General features: G+C 35.8%; 1 protein-coding gene and 1 non-coding gene across 2 annotated transcripts in view; both read left to right on the top strand.

The window, feature by feature from the left end:
* The window catches only part of HCN1 (hyperpolarization activated cyclic nucleotide gated potassium channel 1), a 392,857-nt gene that overhangs the window by 253,758 nt on the left and 115,399 nt on the right, over window positions 1–23,700 (top strand). The window contains exon 4 of the mRNA XM_004737910.3: window positions 20,615–20,833. Within this exon, the coding sequence (XP_004737967.2) occupies window positions 20,615–20,833 (219 nt within the window). The remainder of the gene's footprint in view (window positions 1–20,614; window positions 20,834–23,700) is intronic.
* Window positions 473–578, top strand: LOC123391972. The gene has a single exon (XR_006606646.1). It is a non-coding gene; the product is annotated as a U6 spliceosomal RNA (small nuclear RNA).

The raw sequence follows: 23,700 nt of genomic DNA, 5'->3' as shown, positions 1-23,700 counted from the left end.
AAAATGAAAAGAAAAAAAAAAAAAAAAGAAAGACTAGCTGAAATGGCCAGGCAGAGAGGAAGGAGGTCAGAATGCATATTGAGTAAGAGAAAAGCTGCCCATCTAAAGGCATGGAGGAGAGTGAATTGTCTTGTTTGGGGAACTGGAAGTAGTTGGAGGTGGCAAGAACAGTCTGGGTTTTTGTATAGGAGTTAGGAGAGTGGGAGACTGTGGCTGAAAGGCCAGGGAGGGGCTGCATGGTGACCAGCTTGTTGTGATTCCCTTGGTAAGTTTGACTTACTCTTCAGGCTATGAGGAAACGAAGCGTGGAGGAGGCTAGGTTGGACTTGTTGCTGGCTGTTCCAAAGAAAAGACTGGAAAGGCATTAAAGTAGAGGAGGTAAATTGTAATTTGTGTTATAATTTGTGGCAACCCAATAAGGAAAATGCCAGAAAGGTACAGTGTTTTTCATTGGGATAAAGAAAGAGTTCTGGTGCTCACTTTGGAAGAAACATGTAGTAAAATTGGAACTAAACAGAGATTAGCATGATCCCTGAACAAGGATAACAGTGCAAATGTGTGAAAATTCTTTATATTTTTGTAACCATGTGGACTGGCAGATGTTAACTATACTTTTTGTGGTGATCATTTTTGCAATATTGCAAAATATATATATGTACTTTATCTATCTATCTATCTTAAATTTTGAAGATAGATAGATAAATATATATATATAAACATATGTATTTTTAATATATATTTATATATTATATATATCAAATCATTGTGTTTTAATCTTAATAGAATGTTATATGTCAATTATATCTCAATAAAACTGGCAGAAAAAGGAGCTATATTTTTCTATTCAAAAGGGCAATAATGAAAATAAACCCTATACAGCTTTAGAAATAAAAGAGCAGAATCAAAATCCAAGGATGGTGAAAGAACCGAAGGGTCAGTTTAATATTAACCACTGCTTATAAGATGATAGGATCTAACAGTATGATATTATTGAGTTATAACATATTTTTGATCACAGGAGTGCTAAGTAAAAAGCAAGGCCTCAAGCCAAGTGACATGTGTTAAAAAACAAAATTCAAATAAGTGAATTTAAAGATCTAACTGGCTTTATGAAATGATTCACAAATCGACAGCATCCCACCTACAAGTAGAGGGAATCTCTGAGGAGTTGCACAAAATGGAAGATTTTTCTGGAAAGAGGGTAGGGCAAGAAAGTGATTAGCAAAAGAAAAGGATTATTATGGACAAGGTTGCTTTCCCTGAGGGGAAGTGGAGGGGATCTTATCATGCAGATTACTTCCTCTGCCTTTGGGAGTTGGAGAAATCCCCTGCCAGACTCATTGAAACCCATCAGAATATTCTTGACTGATGAAGACTAGATTTCTGGAGGTGATTGAAACTGCAAGTAAACTGGATATTGAGCCTAGATTTGAGGACTGGGCCTAAATGACACATTTTGTCTCTGTGGTATCCTTTTTAACACACCTGTAAGTCCTCAAGGGAAGTACTGGGGACAGAATGAGAGCACAGATACAATATAAAGGGGGAGACAGTAGAAGGATTCTTTTCAATGGTTGTTATTTGTGTGCATTTGTTGGTTGTTTGTGATAAACAAACAGGTACTTTAAGACTCTTAGCCTGAGAACTATTTAGGGAGTGACATGGAAGCAGATACTGCTTAGATGCTCTTCTGCCTGGATGCTTTGGGTTAGCGTGCAGTGGAGGAAGGGTAAGTATGACAGGGAATCAGTTAAGTGATACCAACTGAAATTATGGGGTGGTTCAGGGGCAATAGAACTTATGGATGGTAAATTCAGGTTAGATGAATTTAGCATTGACACAGTTTGTCACATCTGTTTAAAGCCAAGTAGGGAACATCTTGGTAGACAGGATTAAAGGTCAAGAGAGAGGTCTGTTTTATTTTGATGAGTCATACTCAACTCTGTTCATCTCACTGAAAGTAAACTAGATTTGTTTTGGGTTTGTTGCTTGTTTTATGTGAAGGAGCAACATAGAAGAGGGAGACCAGATTGACAAATAACTAAGTTCTTGCTTGGAGTGAGACTGACCGGTCACAGCTCACTCAATAGTGAATACGAATATATAACAAGTTCTATCTCAGTCTAGTAAATGCTGCCTCAGCACCCGTGTGATACCTTCAGATTTGTATCTTGATGGGATAGCAATGGTCATTTGGTTATGAAGGTTTGTTTTCTTGAACTTCTTTAGTTTTCAAATGGTTCATTTTATTAACATTCAGCGTATACTACAAGGCTCAGTTATTTCTCTTAAATTTTGAAGACAACACGCTATGCTTTGAGATACTTTAATCCTTTTTGGTTTAGCTTTAATCCCTTGTATTCTATGTTCATAGGAATATTTTTGGTCACTTAACTTACTGAAAGAGAGACCTTTCCACAAATCTTTTTTATTACGACTTATTACAAAAGGTAGATTATTGCCTTTGAAAATGCCTTAGTTCACTATCTAATTTGTCTTTTAAAATGTCTTAGTGTGTTATAAAATACTGTTTTATTCCAATATGGGTAATGCCCTCAGGATCACTACTTTAACCCAATTTTCCTGCCCCTTCTTACTCCTTTCATTATATTACCATTGTAAATACTAAATAGTCTTCTGCCTTTTTTTTCCATCTCCGAAATTTCTCTACCTAAATTTTGTCAAAAACACGCACCCATTTTGCTTATGAAATTGGCTCCTACATGCTGTAGCTTCCAAACTTTGGAGACCATACGTAACAAAAATCAAATATGAATATCTTCAAATTGTCATGTATAATTAGGATTCTCAGACAACCATGCCATTATCAATGTGTAGCACTGACTAATAATAAGAACAGTAATACTGTCATTTATATTTTAATGGCACCTATTGGCTTCCAAAGAATGTCAGTATATTTTACCTTTTCTGGTAAAGCTGCCCTACCTTTCAAGAGTGTTGATATCAAGTAAATTTATAGAAATACCTTATTCCTTCCTTATTTTTTTTTTTTTCCTTCCTGACTTATTTTAATACTCCTGCTACTCCCTTGCTTGGCTTCTACCTTCATCATAAATGATAAATGCTCTAGGATCTAGTCTCTTGTGTGTTACTCATTTTCTATTTGAAGTTCCTTGTAGCCCTGGCTATTCCTCATCCAAAGCTAACCCATGGACATATCAAAGCAAAGGTAATCTGCCTGTACCCTATCTTATGTATACCTGAGTCACATTTACTCCCATCCTATCTTCTTTCATTTGAAAGATCCTATCTCTCATATTTGCCTTTAATTTTATGGTATTCAAGCTTTATCCTTCCCTAAATAATTTGTCTTGGGATGCTCTTCATGCTTTGTTTACACTGTGCTTATCTATGCTCATATAATTTTAGTGTCTTGGGAGTCAATCCTGAAACGTTTAGGGCCAGCAAGGAAACTGTAGGTCATGGCAAGAGGATATTTGAATAATTACTTAGAAGTAACACGCAGGCATTTAAGTCAAAATCTTCCAGAAACTGTGTCATTGACTTCCTAACCTAAAACAGAAAGGCTCAAGGTATTTCTAGGGTCTTAGAAGAAGATATGGGAGCGATTTTTGAGTATGCCATGCTTTTTCTTGATTCTGATTGAAAAACTAGGTACTCTTCTCCCAGACCTCATCTACAGTGTGATCAAAGTTCCATCTCCACTGTCCAGAGAACCTGCTATCACAGCACTACCAAGGACAGCATGCAGATTGTACATGAGGGAAGCTGTTTTGCTACACCTTCTCTAGGCAAGCCTGGGGTAGAAATACACATATGCCCACCCGGGCAAATACAATATATGATTTTGTTAACCTTTGTTACCAGTGCCTAAGGAAAGGTGAAAAGGAAAGACTGTTGACTCATCGGAGCAGATTAATCATTTTAGAACTAGCTGGGGAAAATCTGGCATGAGTCATGGAAGTGATACACAAGAGAAATCATTAAGCTTTGAATGTTTACCTCTTCTCTCTGAGCAGTCCCTACTGACCGAGAAATGCATGCTGTTAATCATTAAGACATTCTCTTGCATTGCCAGTAAGCCAGAGTTGTTTCTTTCCACATCAGAGGAAGTTAAGGAAGACATCTATATGATGTGTCTGAAGATATTCTTTATAGTCTATCAGTTTGTGGAAACTTAAGCATTTTTCCTAAGTAAGGTATTATATATAGGTCAGTTTTCTACAGGAATTGTACTAAACGGTGTGCTCTTTGCAGGAATTTCTAATTATTATGCCTCAAAAACAAAATGGTCAGAGGTATAGGAGGTGTTGGCATTAGGTAATATTATAACTGGAAATAAGAATTCTACCAAAGTATTCAGGAATACTCCAGTTCGGGTAACGTTTGCCTTTTTATGGTCATATTTTTTATCATGCATTAACAGACTAAAAATTGCTTTTCTAAAAGTAAACTAACCATAGTTTTCCTCTTGGTGCTATAAGAGAATAGCTAGCATATGTTCATTAGAACTATTTCAAATGGAGTCCACTGGAGTTCACAGAGAACCTGCTTCACATTAATATGTTCTTTGGATAGTAATATCATGGCTAAATATGGAATAATTATCCAATATTTTTATTCTGACTTTATGAACTAAAATGAGCTCATCAGAAATGGGAATTTTGTCTGAATCACCATTTTGCTAGTCTACTAATAAGTTGGTAGAATCAAAAGTTAGAGGAAGAGAAAAAAAGAGAGAGAAACTAACAGATTGTTTCAATTTTTTTTCTTTCTGTGTTATAGTTTGTTTGCTTATAGATTTCCAAGTCAGTCTATATCTGAATTCAGAGCTATGGCTGCAACAAAAGAGTCTGAGACTCAAAAATCAATCAATTTCTTTTCTCTCTCTCTCTCTCATTTCACACACACACACACACACACACACACACACACGCTGACACTCAAAAGTAATGTAAATGGAGAATTGATTTATCAGAGACAACTGAGACTCCAGGGATTTAAGCTTTCTAAATACCAGTAAAAAGTGTATTTGGTTTGATTCTACTGATCAAGAAGTTGCTTTTTGCCTCTGTTAAGTATTATTTGGTATTTGAATTTTCTGTGAAGTTGTATATGAGGTCAGGGAGTCCACACCTTATAAAACCTACATTTGTCTAAGGCTTATGTGGACTTAAGGAGTCAAAGCAGAACATTCTCTCAGAGCAGTAACTCTGACACAGAAGCCTCACATACCAAGAATACATTGAGTACACATCATAGGATAAGAGCTTTAAGTTGGAATTAGGCTTCTAAAAATAACTGCAAGTGCTCAATCTTTCTGCTTTTTACACAGTGGAGGATTTCCTAGGCTTATCCTGTTAGATTGCATAATCAATATACCAAGTTCTAGCATTGCTTATGATTTATGTCTTTGTTTGTCTGCAATTTAAGGTCATGCCTTTAGAATTAAGTAACATGTGCTATTCCTGATTTGTTTAGTTACTATTTTGCTGTAAATAAGAAGGTGAATTTGGGGCACCTGGGTGGCTCAGTCAGTTAAGTGTCTGCCTTCTGCTTAGGTCATGATCCTGGACTCTTGGGATTGAGCCCCACATTGGGCTCCCTGCTCAGCAGGGAGTCTGTTTCTCCCTCTACCCTTCATCAGACTCCTGCTCTTGCTCATTCTCAAATAAATAAATAAATAAATAAATAAAAGAAGATGAATTTAAAAGCATTTTCTTTCTTTCTTTCTTTCTTTCTTTCTTTCTTTCTTTCAATTCCAAGCTGCCTCTACTACAGACACACACAAATGGGACTGTGGTTGAAGCTGCAGGTTCTATGTTCTGCAACTGTTACATAAACTTATGCTTCCCACACTCAGACTCATCTCTTCTAATCTGGAGCAAAGCTATTTTTGTGGGTTGAAATGTGCCCCCAAAAAAGATTTGTTGAAGTTATAATGCCCAAGTGGCTGCCAATGTGACCTCATTTGTGAATAAGATCAAATAGATGTCATCAAGTTATGATGAGGTCATTAGAATGGGCCTTAATCCAGCATTACTGTTGTCCTTACAAGAGGAGGGAGACATCCTGTGACAACAGCGGCAGAGATTGGAGTGATATGGGCCGCAAGCCCAGGAATGCCAATAATTACAGCCTCCACCAGAAGTTGGAAGAGTCAAAGGAAATCCGGCTGATTTTACTACCAAAGTTTTAGGTTATAGAACAATGAGAGAATAAATTTCTTTGGCTTAAAAAAAAAGAAAACATCTTTCTAAAGTAACAGGATAATTTTAACCGGTATCATTTATCTTTTAAACTTGTGATAGAAATAACTGTAGCGTAGGGAAATAGTTTTCTATACAATTAATTAGCCACTGACCTAATAAGCATGCATATTTCTGAAATAGGTAACTATGGTAATTTCGGGTAATACAGATCACAGTGGATGCCCTCATCATTTTGCCCGGAAAGAACGTAATAGTAATTAGACTTGTAATATCACTTTCAAAATGGCGATGGTTTAACCCCAAGCCATGGTTGATTTTTTTCCCTCTTAAATACCCATATGTAAGCAGAGTACAGGATAGCAATTATTAAGCAATTACAGCTATACTGTGTCTGCACTTGGCAGGTCAGAAACCCAATAGGAAGATACTGCATCTTATCATGAGGCCATAGGCAAGTTAATGAAACTCTGAACTTTATCCTCCTCAGTAAAATGAAAATAATAAAGGCTGTTCTAGCTGTTATAATGTTGCTGTGATCATCGTCAGGTCAAATTAGATACTTATTGTAAGAGATCTATATAAACCATGCTTGACGTTTTTGTTAGTAGTGGTGTTTTGATTATTGTAGTGACTATGTCAAGCTAATGGAAGCAATACTTGCAGGCATGTAAAGACATGAGCATTTTTGTTTGTTTGTTTGTTTGTTTTTCAATCCTTAGGCAAACTGGATGAGACCATGGGCAAGTAACAATATTTTCTGACTTTGATATGTATTGTTCCTTGCATATTAGATTAAAATGGAGTTGGATAGTATGAATATACTTATTTATGTGTGTATTTAGCTAGTTGGTTATTTTAATCACAAAATTAGGGATATTCTTAAACTCAATTTGCTCATAAGAAGGATAGCCTAAAGTTTTGCCCAGATCTCCTGCAATTCCAACTTTTTATGAGGCTATAGCTATGTCAGTCTACCGTAGGGAAAAAAAAAAAAATTGTTTCATGGGTCAAATCTTTTATTTTCTTTCACTCTCCCTTCTTAACTCTGGTGGCTGAGCCCTAGTCCAGTAGCAAATCAAGGTAGAAAAAGAAAAAAACAGAAAAATTTATCATACCATCATGCTACTACATGGATATATTAAATGTTAAGGAGGGCAAATTCTACCATTGCTAGGGTGTGATATCAGAATCTGTTATAGGTGAAAGTTTCATTTTTGGAATAATGGAAAAACTAGTTTAACCTCAATATCAGTAACCAATTATTAAGTTTCTTACCAGCTTACACATTTCTTTTCTACATGGCTTAAAATTCTCTATAGTTATGCTGATCTCTGAACATCAGATTTTAATAAACTTCTTCATGATGTGTATGTTTGTAAAGAGATTAAAATTGTACCCAGCAGTAGAAATTACTATAAACAAGTTGTTAAATGAAAACACACACAGGTACACACACTATTAATAAATTTAGACCCTCATGCAGAGAACTACGCTAGATAAAATACACCTAAACACTGTATTATGTACCAGTGCTTTTATATACAGCCACCGTATGTACCAGCCTTTTATATAATGCCTCTCATTTAATCTTCATAAGAAGTACAGATTCTTTATACATTACACATCTGTCACACAATTAACATATATGCAGATTATCTAGGATGAAAAATCTAATGCCATGTTTCATATGGTAACGAACATTTATATAAACCAATAATTGCATAATAGTTTATGTTCTCATTACTTTTTAAAAGTTTATTTGTTTTAGATAAAGAGAAAGAGAGTGGATGGGAAGGGGCAGAGGGAGAGGGAGAAAGTCTCAAGCAGACTCTGAACTGAGTGCAGAACCTGTCCCAGGGCTCAGTCTCACCACCAGGAGGTCACGACCTGAGCCAAAATCAAGAGTTGGATGCTTAACCACTGTGCCACCCAGGCACTCCTTATGTTCTAATTATTAACACCAACCACCCAAGGGCTCCACTCAAGCTGATAAAATTCTGAACTCCTGCTTCTTTTATATCCCAGGTGGCTGCTTTCCTTAAAAAGAGCAGAAATTTGAGCCTAGAGAAAAAGATTACAGTTCTTTGTTTTACTTCAATTTCGCTTTAATTTTAGCAGTTTTTAACACTACCAATATGCTAACGCCTCTAATTAGCAGAGTTAAGCAACTTGAGAATGCCATCAAAAGAGATGATCTACTAATTTGAAAATCACCGATGCAGAGTTACTTTCCTAAAACCCATACAATGATTTTAAAAGTGCATATCAAATAATAGCCCTGGAGAAATGACATCACTCCTCATGTTCCTTTGGCCAGGTGTTAGCGGATGCACACGGCATCGTTTCATGGTTCAGATTGAACCTGCCTCTGCCTCTCCTATGCCTTCCAGACTCTGGAGGATTAAGCCTCAGGCAAGAACATCCTTCCAGGAGACTTTTCCTATTTGGATACAAGGAACATTTACTCCATACCAGGCTTTGGGGATGGTAAAAAGGGAAGAAAACCCTTTGAGGGTTCTTGGCCAGTAGGAAACTACTGAAGTGAAGCACAATTGTGTGAGCCAACATCTTCATTGGCCTCAGACTTTTTTTTTAAATTTTTTTTAATTTAAAGATTTTATTTATTTGACAGAGATCACAAGTAGGCAGAGAGGCAGGCAGAGAGAGGAGGAAGCAGGCTCCCTGCTGAGCAGAGAGCCCAATGTGGGGCTCCATCCCAGGACCCTGGGATCATGACCTGAGCCGGAGGCAGAGGCTTTAACCCACTGAGCCACCCAGGCTCCCCCTGGCCTCAGACTCTTGAGGGGATTTTCCCTCAGAGGTTTTCTCTGATGAAAATCTGAGATAATTTTTCCTCTAAATTCCCTCAGGGTATAGTGAGAGGTTCCCTTTTGCTAGTTGAGATGAAAACATATATTTTAGAGAATTTCTGTGCTATGGTTATATTCTTTAAATGTTCGAAAATTCTGCATTAGAATTATGAATTTTATTTATATAAATGGTTAGGAAAGATGAGGCTATGATCTTCAGAATGGAGATGGTTTATACTGTAGTACAGATATAGCTATGATTGAATTTCAGCTTTCCTGTTGACAAGTGTATGACTTTGAGCAAATCTCTTAATTTTTCTAAGCTTTACATTCCTTACTTGTAAGAACAATATCAGGTTTCAAGAATTTTATGAGGAACAGTGATTTGATATAAAAGCACCTTGCAAGGAGTAAAGTACTCAGTGTATGCTAATCTCTCCCATTGTTCTTTTATATTTATGCATATATATAAAATATGCTTACTGATCTTTATGTGTGCAAAAATATGTAGATATATTTGTTTCTATTTACTTGCCCAAACAAGCAATAAAAATATTTTGCTCAAAGCTCTAATTATAGAAAAATCACACTTAAAATCTTGAAATACCTGATTTAGAGCCTTTCTATAAGTACTAGTGAACACTTAATCTAAAAATTTGAGCTAGCAGACTCACCAAATTAAAAAATAACTTATTGATGTGTCTAATTTTTATTTTATCTTATTTATTTTTTCGGGAGAGAGCAGTTGAGGGGGGAGGGGAAAACAGTGAGGGGAGGAGAGAGAATCTTAAGCAGGGCAGAGCCCCATGTGGGGCTCAATCTCACAACCCTGAGATCATGATCCAAGCCAAAATCAAGGGTAGGATGCATAACCAACTGAGCCACTCAGGCATCCCATGTTTAATTTTTATTTTAAAACAATGCAACCAACATTAAAAGAAATATGAGAAAAAATATCTATGCTCTCAAGCATCATTAAATTTTAATTTATAAATCTACTTAATGCTGATTTTGTATTTTATCATCATTATTGAAGCAGGGAAACATACACTTAGAGTTTGAGGGATTAATTGACCAAGGAACAAGTCTGGAATTTAAAATGACCAAACATCACTCTTTTTTATAGCAACAGTAGTCTTCTTATGCAGTAACTTTATATTTTATTGCTGAAAACTATTTGAACTTTTCTATAAGGCAGAAGGATGGATGTCAGAGCTATAAATGTTTGTAAGCAGATCAAAGGAGTACAAATAAAAAACATGAATACATTTCTCCAACTGAAAATGACATGTAATTGTATATTATTTTTAAGGTGTTATTTCTAGAAATCAGTTATATATATAATGCAGTTATATATTTTGGAGATAATGTTATCAAGAATACAAATATCCATTTTAAGAGTTCAAGAGCTTCTATCATGTGAATTGAAGGGAAATAATTCATTACTTACTAAAACATTTAAAATATAGTGCTAATGTTATAGAAAAAGGTTGACGAGTTATGAAATCAAAGCACAGTGTTGGTAGGCTCTCTTTCTTCCTGCTTATAGTGACATTAATGTTAGCTTTCAAAGCATATCTATACTGGGTGGGAGAGACTACATCATATATAGTTTTTTAAGAAATATTCTTCCTTGCTATCTGCATTTTAACTTTACACATAACATAGCTGTCGGTCATTTCCCTGAGTCTTCTTAAGAATTACATGTACTGTGTTTCTACTGATCAGTTCAAATTAGGATGGCCTCAGTGAGTTGATCTCCACTTGTCTTCCTACTGATATTATTATTTACTATGATCTGTAGCAAAATGTCACAAATAATGTTTAATTCAACTAAGATAAAGACCTCCTCAAAGATGTTTCTTAAATGTTTCTGTTTGTAATCAATCCAATAATTCTAGAAGTTATATTTCGAAGTATACAAAATATACTTATTTTGTTCGAAGAACAAAAATGCTCAAATGAATTATTAAAAACAATTGTACTTCTTTTCCATCACTAATCATTAGAAAGCTTGCTCCTAGTATCTATCCATTGTTACCATACTTTAGCCCTGCAAAACCAATGAAGAACAGCAATTTATTATCTTGACTCCATTCTCTTATATACAGATAAAATAAAATCATGGCATGTTCTAGTGAACTTACACTTTGGAATTGGTGACCTGTTATGCTCCACTTCTTGTGACTTCAGAAAGATTATGTTCAGCTATGTTCCTTGTCTTGAGAACTTCTCAAAGTATTTTTCTATCTGATTGGCTTTGTTGTAACTGATGTAAGTGGTAAGTTCATTCAGTGGTTGAAGAAATAAACTTTAACTGATTAAAATTTGATATTTTAGTTGTTGATGCATGTATTTCTGAGTCAAGTTCTGTATTTCCAATTTTGCTAAGATTTTGCCTACTTAACATATTCATACTTGCATTTGATTTCAAATGATAAGCAGATTCATTAGTAGAATAGTTTGGCCTTCTAAATTAACAAAATTTTATTTCATATGTAGGATGATGGACCAGGGAAACTTGTTCCTGTGGCAGAATATACTAAGTGGCTTAGTTTGAGTTTGAATGTCCTAAGTCAGGAGGTCTAGAATAAACATTTCTTTTCTTTCTTTGCCACAGTCCTTCACCCTGATCCAAATGAAGTAACAACATAAACAGTGTGTCAAACAAATGCTTAGAAAATAAGTTAAACTTGGAATATAAACATAAATTTTTTTCTGTATGGAAGTTCCCAGATGGGATAATTAAGTTTACTTATATATATTTCCGTTAATTGGGCTCAATATGCTTTCCTCAAAAAATAATTTCAAAGATGCCTCAGTGAAGTGAAGAATTAAATATGGGAACACTTCGAGTAATAAAAAAGAATTAATCAGGGACGTCTGGGTGGCTCAGTCAGTTAAGTCGTCCTTTGGCTCAGGTCATGATCTCAGGGTCCTGGGATCGAGTTCCACATCAGGGTCTCTGCTCAGCAGGGAGTCTGCTTCTCCCTCTTCCTCTACCTGCCATCCTCACTGCTTATGCTCTTTCTTTCTCTCTCTGTCAAATAAATAAAATCTTTAAAAAACCTTTTTTTAAATAATCTGTAAGGAACAATTTGTTGGCATATCATTGCCTAAAATGAAATTAAGCAAAACCTTAATTAAATCAGAGTTAAAAGGTAGTTTATTTGTTTACTTTCAATAGGATTCAAGTTCAATGTAAGCTGGCCATATTTGGTTTGTATGGTAAATCACTTGGAGTAGATAGTCTCCCGTTCGTGTTATTATTATTGATGTAGACTAAAATAAAACGAGCCATTTTTTTAAAGATGAAAGGAGAATAGCAACACGATAATAATAATAATAAAATGATGTCCTGGGAATGAAAACACTCTTGGATCTTCACCAGACCCTACCAGATCTAGTTTTTCCTTCTTTAGGTCTCTTCTTTGCTTGTTGTTCCTTTCCTACCTTAAAGAAGGGCTGCGTGTGAGAGTTGGACTGACCAGTTAGTTTTGCAATCTTCATATTTTGCCTGAAATTATAATAGGTTTATAAAATCAAGAGCACTGTCACATAGTAGCTAATAGTATTGTTTCTAGAACCAGGCTGGGTTCAAAACAATGAATCCTCCACCTACGAACTTGTAACCTTGGGCAAGTCACTATGTTCTCTGCTTCCTTGTTACCATTGAACAAGTGATGAGAAGCATGATATGATGGTAAGATTGATGAATTTAATGTAATAAGTGGTACTTTGAACAGTTTAGAGCCATACATGTTGTTCCCATCAGAATGTTTTTCAAGTATAACCTTGAAAAATGTATTTTATATTCCAAGTTTAACTAATTTTCTAAACATTTGTTTGACACACTGTTTATGTTGTTACTTAACTCACGTGTGTATTTTTTCACGGCAGTCAATCTACCTTTCTGGGTTGAGCTACTATGGTTGGGGTTGTAATGGTGGGTGGGGCTGGTGGGGAGGGTTGGAAGGATTAAAGCAGAGGGAGATAACGATATAAGATATCATTCCTCCACTTGGGATTCTCTCCTCAGCAGCCTCTGAATCACATGGCTGCTGCCTAAACACTGATGTTCCATCATGAGGGCCACATTGGCCCTCATACATGCAAAGTGCATCGACACAATTCAGTGTGTAAAAAGAATGATTCTGGTCTTGTAGGAATAACAGAAAAGATCCCTACACCTCATCAGTCTCTTCTGTTAAGAAAAGCCTGAATTGTATGAATCTTTCTAAATTTTCCACAACCCCCTGAATTATTCTACTTTCCTTTTTCTTTTACCATTTCATAAAAATCTAATATGCTACATTCGATAGACCCTATCTTCTCAAAATTATTTACTGTTGTTCTTATTTCATACTCTATGCTTTTATGCTCGTTCAGTTTTCATTTCACCTCCTTTAAACTTACAATAGCTTTTAAACTGACTTCTTTATCTAGTCATTGTTAAATCCATCCTCCATACCAGGATTTCTCAACCTCATCAAGGCTGGTACTTTCGGTAAGATAATTCTTTGCTGTGGAGAAGTTCTCAGTGAATTGGAGGCATTTAGCAGCTTCACTCGCCTCTACCCATTAGAAGATAATAGCACTTCCTCCAGGGGCACCTGCATGCTCAGTTGGTTAAGTGTTGGATTCTTGGTTTCAGCTCAGGTCATGATCTCAGGGTCATGAGATGGAGCCCCACGTAGGGCTCCGTGCTCAGCGTGGTTTGTGCTTGGCATTCTCTCTCTCCCTCTCCCTCTGTCCCTCCCCTGCTCACACATGTTTGCTCTCTCAAAAAATAAATAAATAAATCTTTTTAAAAATTGCACTTTCTCCAGTTATAAAAACCAAAAATTCGACAATGTTCCCTGGATGACAGGATCATCCTCAGTTGAGAACCTCTACTCAACAGTTCTTCGTGATCACTCATCTTGAAGCACAGGTCAGCTTTTATCATTCCTGCTGAAAAATTTTCTGATGCTTCCCATACTAGTCTGAAAAATCTTCTGACCCCCTCCGTTGCTGGCCATCACTCTGTTTCCTAGTGTATTCCAGTTTTGTATCTTGTCTATAATTTATGCTGGCTGATCTATGAGCCAATCTGTCTTCAGATAGATAGGCAAGCAGACAGGAATTTTCTGGGTTTGGTGACTGTCTTCACCCATAGCTTCCCCCTGGGTACCATACATGCACAGCATCATGTATCCACATTTTTACTTTAAAACATGGTCTTCCTCAAATTTCTTCACATAGTAACTCGGTTGGAATCTCTGCTGGAATTAAGAAAGGTCTTTGCTTTATATGCATATAGAGTCTAAAAAAAAAAAAAAAAAAGATTCTAAAGTCACTGTAATTTGAGATGATACCAGTATAGAAATAGTCAAAAATATTTGTGTAACAAAATATTGAGTTCAGAAACAAACACCCAACATGTAGAGACAATATAAAACAAAGGAAGCATTTTTATGTCACTGGCGACCAGATAGTTTATTGAAAGTTGCATGCAGTCTCAGTAAACAATTCTTTCAGAATGAATCAAAATGTGAACTTTGTTCCACATGCCTCCACCCCCCAAAAATCTCTTGGATAAAAGAAGTAAATATAAATAAATATAAAAATAACATAATCTCTAAAATATTTACATATGAATCATCTCGGATTTAGGGAGATCATTTTAACTCATACAGAAAATTCAGCAGCTCACAGGGAAATTACAGATTTATTTTCCTACATAAAATAGTCAAAATGTTGGAGCACTTGGATGGCTGAGTTGGTTGACTGTCCAACTCTCAGTTTGGCTTGGTCATTATCTCAGGGTCCTGAGATCATCCCACGGTGGGCTTCATGCTTGGTGGGATGGTTTGCTTGAGGATTCTCTCTCTCTCTCCCCTTCCCCTAACTCATGAACATTCTCTCTCTCTCTCTCTTTCTCTCTCTCTCTAAATTAAATAAAAAGAATTAAAATGTGTGGCAAATTATATCATTAAAAAATAGCAAAGAGTAAATTAGGAATAGATATTTAGATCAAATAAAGAATTGATATCCAGGGGCACCTGGGTGGCTCAGTGGGTTAGGCTTCTACCTTCGGCTGAGGTCATGATCTCAGGGTCCTGGGATCGAGCCTCCCGCATTGGGCTCCCTGTTGGGCAGGGGAGCCTGCTTCCCCCATCTCTCTGCCTGCCTTTCTGCCTACTTATGATCTCTCTCTCTCTGTGTTAGATAAATAAATAAAATCTTAAAAAAAAAAAAAAGAGTTGCTATCCAGTTTTCAGTTATGTATTATAAATTAATAGCAAAAAAATAAGAATTTCACTGGAAATGAGAAAGTCCACTTGGTTAATAAGTATATGAAAGCATTCTCAAATTCCCTCGTCAGAGTAATGTAAATAAAAGTAACAGTGGGTGCTATTTCTCACTCGAATAGGTGAAAAAGTATTTTTACTTGTTTTTGGGAAAGTTACAGACTGCAAAACAGTCTGGCTATATATATATATATATACATATATATATATATATATTTAAGATTTTATTTATTTATTTGACAAACAGAGAGACCACAAGTAGACAGAGAGGCAGGCAGAGAGAGAGAGAGGGAAGCAGGGTCCCTGCTGAGCTCGATCCCAGGACGCTGAGATCATGACCTGAGCCGAAGGCAGAGAGACTTAACCTACTGAGCCACCCAGGTGCCCCTTGGCAATATATTTTATAATTAGATTGAAAACTTTACTCTTTGACCTAACAAACATACTCCTGAGAATGTATTTGATTGAGATAAAGTACAAAGTTGTTTATTACAGAATAGTCTGTAGTCGCAGGAACTAGAAAACAATAGACAAATGGGAGAGATAACTATCATCAATGGGTTATTACATAGTTATATGGACACTAGATTATTTGGAGGAATTTTCCTGTGATAAAAGCTGTATGCAGAGAAGTATATATGATATGATCCATTTTGGTAGAAAGAAAGGCCAAGATCTGTGTGTGTGTTTTGTATGTGCCTAAGGAGATAAATGAAAATGAACATGAGCACACATTCTTGCACAAAATTGTTTGGCTGTTATCTGACTGCATTCCTTTGGGAAATTGAAACTTTCTTCTCCAGCTCCACATACTGCTTCCCCTCAAAAACAAAGGAATAAACAATACAAACAAAATTAAAGAACAGTCTCCACTGGGCACCCCATTGGATTTTTGAATTATTCCCATTATATCTAAGTCCATCAAGTTGCCTTGATGGACTTAGATATGCAACATGACCGGCTGACTGCCCCCATATAAGGAAGGGAATCTTGTACTAGATTTAGCAGCATAGTCAAAATTTATTTATTCACCCCTTCTTTCAACAACACTGTTTTCACCTAAAATAGTTAGTGTCTCCACTGAATCATGCAATTTAGAGTCTAACATGATCAATGAGACATGGCCCCAGCCCTAACTATGAGTAGTTGCCAGGCACATAAGATCATCATGTCCCAGGCGAAGTCACGATGACAGGGGAATTAGAGTGCTGAGGGAGCCCAGAAGAGATTGAAAGCCAGTCAGAAACAAGCCACGCTTATTTTCTTTCAATTCATTCTTGGACTAGATCTTAGGAATTGAGGCCTCTGTTTATTTTGCAGTGTTGTTTGCAATGAGTGAACTCATTTTTATTATAGCAGTATATTACTGAGTTTAATTTCAGCAATTTTATTATGTCATTTTAAATAACATATACAGTCAAGATTTTTATAGAACACATTCCTTTGTATTGTATTTGTTCATCAAATACTCCATTCCTTGTTCCTGGAACATCTGGAATTCAGGGAACTTTGGGTTTGTTCATGAAAATAGTTACATATTTTCGTGTATGAAAAAAAGTGTAGGGAAGGAATTTTGTTTATTCATCAAAATGAGAACTTGTACATGGGTCCGTTATACTATGTGCATAGTATAGTATAATAAAAGATACACATAATTTTATTCTCTTAAAACTGAATCTCATTTTTCTACGTGTCTGTGTATACACACACACACACACATACATATATAGATCGATGGATGGGTGGATAGATAGGGCAACATTACCTCATTTTATAAATAACAGTGAATTTCAGTTTAAGAAAATTAATTCTTCCAACCAAATGGGGCTGGTTATTTTTTGTTCACAGCCACATGCGATTCCAAAGTTTATGAGGTTGGGCTTTTAAACTTTATCTTGTCCTCTCTTTAAATCTATGCATTGGATTTTGGAAAACCCTGTTAAAACATGAACAGAAAAGTTTAAATGTAGTCAGTGTATTTTTAAATAACTTACACTCTTCTGATAATTTAAGAATTCATTGACAAAAGCAGGGATGTGGGGATGGGGTATGACCTTGTAGTTGCTCAGGCACACACTTCCAGGAGAATCCTGTGCTTCGTTACAAAGCTCAGCTGTTGCTATCTTGACATTCTTAATAATTTTATCTGTGAAGTTACGTTTCGTAAGTGAAGTCCCTGGGACAGTGGGGCATGAATGTGAGCAGCACTGGGACAGTGGGGTGTGAACTTGAGCAGCAGCGCTGCATGGGGGAAACTCAGCACTCACAGGTTCAGTCCTGTAGGCACAGTAGGCAACACAGAAGCCAAGTACTGCCCCTGACAGTGTGGTGTATGCATAGGCATGCCTCAGCAGGCTGACATGCTGAGTCCCCCATGTGGCTGTGCCAGAAGCGACTGTGGGAGGTAGGAGTGACCCACCCCCCAAGCAGGGACAGGAATCTTGGTGAGAAAGCAGCTGACTCTCAGTCCCAGGATCCTGTCCCTGCAGTATCTACACAGATATTAAATCTTCTGTCTCAATTCCAAGATAATACTTGGGGAACTCAGATGGTAAATTTTGTCAATAAATTATTACAAAATAGGGAGGACACAGGGATATTGCAATAAAGCCTGTCGGGGTGTTATTAGAATACTTCACATTTACGATGTCCAATTTTGAAAACTCCTGCAACATTGCAAAGCAAATATCCACCAGCCTACAAATACAGATTAAAGATCATCACATTTGATGGACAATCACACTATTTTCATATGAAACTTTAAATAAACCAATTATTAACAGAGAAGATAATTCTTAATTAAATTTTCCTTATAATTGAAAATAAAGAAATAAAATACATAAATAGGCATTTTGGATTATATGCAAATTATGAAACTACTTTTGGTTTCTTATTCAGTCTTAGCAAGTTACAGGAAATGTCAGAGGAAATCTTAAAATGTCAGTGCATACATTTACATTCAACATTAAATTCAGTATACAGTGTAAATGATCTTTGTTGTGAGGGAATTGTTTTGTATCTTCACTGTGGTGATGAATACACAAACTTATACATGTGATAAATTTGTATAAAATTTGTATAAAACTAAGTCCACACACAAATGAGTCCTGGTAAATTGGTAAAATATGAATGGGATCAGTGGATTGTACCCATGTCAATTTCCTGGGTGTAACATTGTAGTTATTTTCAGGATGTTACCATTTGGGATAAATGGTACATGGGTTCTCTATTATTTCTTATAATCTGCATGTTAATCTGCAGTTATTTTAAAATGAAAAGTTTAATTAAAAATCACATTCAAGGGGTTAAGCCGCTGCCTTCAGCTCAGGTCATGATCTCAGGGTCCTGGGATTGAGTCCCACATCGGACTCTCTGCTCAGCAGGGAGCCTGCTTCCCTCTCTCTCTCTGCCTGCCTCTCTGCCTACTTGTGATCTCTCTCTGTCAAATAAATAAATAAAAATCTTAAAAAAAAAAATCACATTCAAGGGCACCTGGATGGCTTAGTGGATTAAAGCCTCTGCCTTCGGCTCAGGTCATGATCCCAGGGTCCTGAGTTGGAGCCCCACACTGGGCTCTCTGCTCCACAGGGAGCCCGTTCCCCCCTCCACTCTGCCTGCCTCTCTGCCTGCTTGTGATCTCTGTCTGTCAAATAAATAAATAAAATCTTTTAATTAATTAATAAATAAATATCACATTCATACATGAAACTAATTTGTATGAACACTTAAATCTTTATTGAAAAATTGTTCCATTAGACTCAAGCTCCAAATATACTAAAATTTGTTTGCTAAGTCAGAAATTTATCTCAGTATTGTCACAATGCATACTCTTAATAGCCCTAGTAATGGTTGCAACTATCAGAAATTATTTGTCATCTTGGCGTTAGCCAAAACAAATGATGTCACTTACAATTTTATAATTGAAAATGAAATTGCTAATTGTATCAATTTTCAAGACCTAAGGAATGAATTTGCAGAAAATTAAGCCAGAAAAATTATATGATCAATCAGTATATCACAGTAATATAGTATTTCTCTTTATTGTATTACCCATAATTGATACAGAAATGTTATTTTTTGAAATTTATAAATTTATGTTGTTTTTCATCTACAATTCCTTTTATAAGTAATAGAATATTTTTAAAGGGAAAAATTTTTATATTATTATCTTTAACAGCACTTATCCCCGCCTACATTTTGAACTAAAGGGCCCCAAACTTTCATTTTGCCCTGGGTCTTATAAATTATGTAAGTCTTGGGCCAGGAGATTTGATACAGATTGATCCAGAAAATCCTTTAAATTTTACCAAAGGGTAGATAAGTTATATTGAATACCTTATTTTTGTAGAATTGAACTTCATATAAATTTTTGGAAGAACTCAGAAATTGCATCCAATAACTAATCTCAGAAGTCAACTTCTTTTTGTCCAGAGGGTTTGCCAAGATATTATTTTGCTTATTTTATTGTATTGTATTATTTTATAAAAACCCAACAAGATTCATCCATCATCAGTCTTGACATTTAAATTTTCATTTACATTACTCTGAGAGAGGACTTCAAGGAAATCTTTCCATTTATCAGATGTACCTTTCCAAAGTGTGTTTATTTTACCTTTAAGAAATACAGAATTAAGGACTATGCAGATATATCAGTTTGGAATTTTTAAATCTAAACATCATAGTTTTGATAAAAATTCTGATACTTAGGTCCATCGGCTTCACATTTACCTGTGACATTTCTTAGCTTGCAAATACACTGCTAGAAAATGATTGGATTTCCTAGAAGCTTTGGAACGAGCCTGTCAGCAGTCATTCTTTTTTTATATGACAGTCACACCATTGTCCCAAACGAAATTTTAGGGGATTTTTTGTTGCTGTTGTTGTTGTTGTTGTTGTTGTTATTGTTGTTTTAAGATTTTATTTATTTATTTGACAGAGATCACAAGTAGGCAGAGAGGTAGGCAGAGAGAGGAGGAAGCAGGCTCCCGGCTGAGCAGAGAGCCCAATGTGGGGCTCAATCCCAGCTGGGATCGTGACCCGAGCCAAAGGCAGAGGCTTTAACCCACTGAGCCACCCAGCCGCCCCCGAAATTTTAGTTTTAAAAACAACAAACCTAAAACTGACATTTGGGATGCATGTGTTAACAGTAAATTATTTCTGTTTCCTAGTGGTAGGCAAGCTTTGAAGAACATCAGGTCATTTGAGTAACAATGAAGGAAAATTATCTGTGTTAATGTTTTTGTGTACAGGTCACACCCACTTTTTATTCCACTATCATGATGGCTCAGCTTGTTTTCTTTATTCTCTTCTGTTCCAGAATGACTCGTGGGGAAAGCAGTATTCATATGCACTCTTCAAAGCCATGAGTCACATGCTGTGCATCGGGTATGGAGCCCAGGCCCCAGTCAGCATGTCGGATCTCTGGATTACCATGCTTAGCATGATCGTTGGGGCCACCTGCTACGCCATGTTTGTCGGCCATGCCACAGCTTTAATCCAGTCTTTGGATTCCTCCAGGCGGCAGTATCAAGAGAAGGTAATTCGTTTTATCACTAGTATCTTCAACCAGCTCGTTTGTAAATGGAGTTAATATTGTTCAGGTAACTAAATTCTTAATGTATCAAAAATATAATGAAATAAAATGTACAAAGCAGGAAAACAATCTATTTTGATATTTTGTAGTTTCCCCAAGATGCTTGTGGTAGCTGTCATTTGTTTCCAATTTCTTTCTTGAATAGCACTTTTAAAAAAAAATCTGAATTCACATCCACAGAAAAAAATAATTACATGTTTGAGAAGGCATGAAGCAGATTTGAAGTATTACCATCCATCATGCTCTATCATATTTCAACAGTTAAGGTAATATGCAGCCTTCTCTAGTATATGTTAGAAAAATACGTTAGCGATTAAATGTAACTTAGGCAGCCATTGTGCATGTCCCTCTGTGTTTCTCTGCATTATAATCATAATTTATATTATAACCCATATGCTTTGCTGAACATATGTTGCTCTTCTGTGTAGATAAGTCACCATACCCTCTAGTCTTAAAAATGCATATTAACAGCTGCTATCATATGTTCTTAAGCACAATGTGTTCATTAAAACAATTGCTGCTCTAAACTTCTTTCAAAAGAGAGAGGAAAAGTAAATATATGCGATAATATATTCATTGGATTCTTTTTCATATGCTGAATTATTCTGTCTGGGTCTGAACCTTGGATAATCGGACAGTACATGTATATTTAACACATTATATCATGTACATGTATATCATTAACTTTCGGACAGATAAATAAGAATATTTCATAACTGAAGGAAGGATTTATAATGTAGAAGTTTGGTTTAACATGATGGAGTATATACTGTATACTGCACCAAAGAGCATGTCTGCAAGTAATGATTAAAATAGTTCTAGAATACTTCTCCTAGTGAGTGATAACAGGCTAGACTCATAACTACTTACAAAATAGCCGAAGATTGTTTCAGTTGTTTTATTTACAGACGTTTTCAACCCTATAATCACACAATAGGAGAAAAGGATCCCAGAGTCTTTATTTCCCTTGAATGTAATTACACTGCCACCAACTATTGGAATGAGCAAGTTGGTATTTTATTACTGAAGTAATGAAAAGATGAACCACCAAAATTGCTTCAAGGTACATTTTAAAATAAAGCCTTCAATTACATTGGAAAGAACAAAGCACATAGTAAGGGAGAAGAGACTTTATAGAATGGTGACTTTGACTAAAAATTATATACTCAAAGGAATTTGGGCAAACTTTATGGGGATTTAAGACAAGACTACAACAAGGTATATGTTTCTATTATACTGTTTGTTCTCTTCCAGTTGACATTGCTTTTTTTTAAAAAAATGCTCTTTTCCCATCTCCTTTTTGTCTGCACTATTGGTACCTATTTTTCTTAAAAGCAAATAAATCTTCAATTTCCAGTATTGCGTTTATTACCATTGTATTGCATAATAAGTGAATTCACTATTTTTATGTTTTTAGACCTGCTTTATAATCCAAGTATAACTTAGAAACCCAATGCCTATGCAATTATAAGCAAAGATATTATGATGCCTGCAATATTTCAAATTATCAAGTTCTTGATATTACAAAGGGCTTAATAGAGGGCAAGCATACTGAGGTAATCTTTTACTTTCTGGAGCAATCTAATCAGAATGAGCTGATTATAAGTATATATATGGATTTTCTTATTCTGGATGTTTCATATAAATGCAGTTATGCAATATATGATCTTCATCCAAATTGTATCATGTGTCAGTGCTTAATTACTTATTTTGGCTCATTAATATCCCATTGTATGGATATATCAGCATTTTGTTTATCTTTTCTTCAGTTGATGGACATTTGAATTGTTTCCTCCTTTCACTGTCATGAATAGAGCTGCTCTTAACATTTGAGTACAAGTATAATTTGAATATCTGTTTTCATTTTGTTAAGGTATATACCTAGGAGTGGAATCGCTGGGTTATATAATAATTCCATGTTTAACTTTTTGAGGAACTGCTTTTTTTGTAGCTAATATTTATCTTTGGGTGTATTGGAACCATCTGCCATGGAGGACTATAAAATGAATATTGATATTGTTTTCACTGCCATATACCCAGTAATAACATAGTTTTGATGGAAAAGTGAGCACCAGTACATTTTATAGTAGCTATTCAGAATCCACTGGTGTTCAGCCCACATAATCAGACCCAGAGTTCACACCTAGACATAACAATCTATTGTCTCTTCATTTGCCATACTGCTGGGCTCCAGTGAAACTTTCAATCAAATCTAGTCTACTGCAAGTCATCTGGCCCACTGCATATGTCTGGAATCTTAGAGTTATTTAATTCTACCTTCTTAGGGAACATCTGTTCATTTGGGTTTTCCCAGCCAGAAGTTGTCCTATCATCTTAAGCAGCAACAGTAGATCCTCTGATTATGAGATCCTTACCTACACAATTTAGCAATGTTACTAATCTGACAGTAGGGTATCATTATCATCATCATTTGCTCTCTTGACCAAAAAAAAATGCAATGATTTTCACAGTATAGCATTGCAGATTAAACTCTGACTTGAATCACAATGTATGTTCCTGATTTCATGGGTCATCATGTTTCATGTTCAATGACAATTCAGACAGCAACATTTTCCTCTTCTGTCAGTTATGGAGATTTCATAGTTTAAAACTGGTGGCATTTAAAATATGCCTCTCCTGATGCTCTGCTCTGGGTTACTAGCTAGCTTCATACTTCCTATGACTGGTAGACTGAGCAAGCTGAACTTCAGTAATAACCTAAAGTAATTAAATCATATTTTTTGGTTTTCAATTGTGGTTTTAAGTTTATTTAGTGAAGGTCATCTTTTCTGAATAAATAAAATCCCTCC

The sequence above is a fragment of the Mustela putorius genome, unplaced genomic scaffold, assembly GCF_011764305.1.
Source record: "Mustela putorius furo isolate JIRA1106 unplaced genomic scaffold, ASM1176430v1.1 tig00000407_pilon_pilon_pilon, whole genome shotgun sequence".
Classification (NCBI taxonomy): Eukaryota; Metazoa; Chordata; class Mammalia; order Carnivora; family Mustelidae; genus Mustela; species Mustela putorius.
This window is presented reverse-complemented; position numbering and strand designations above follow the sequence as displayed.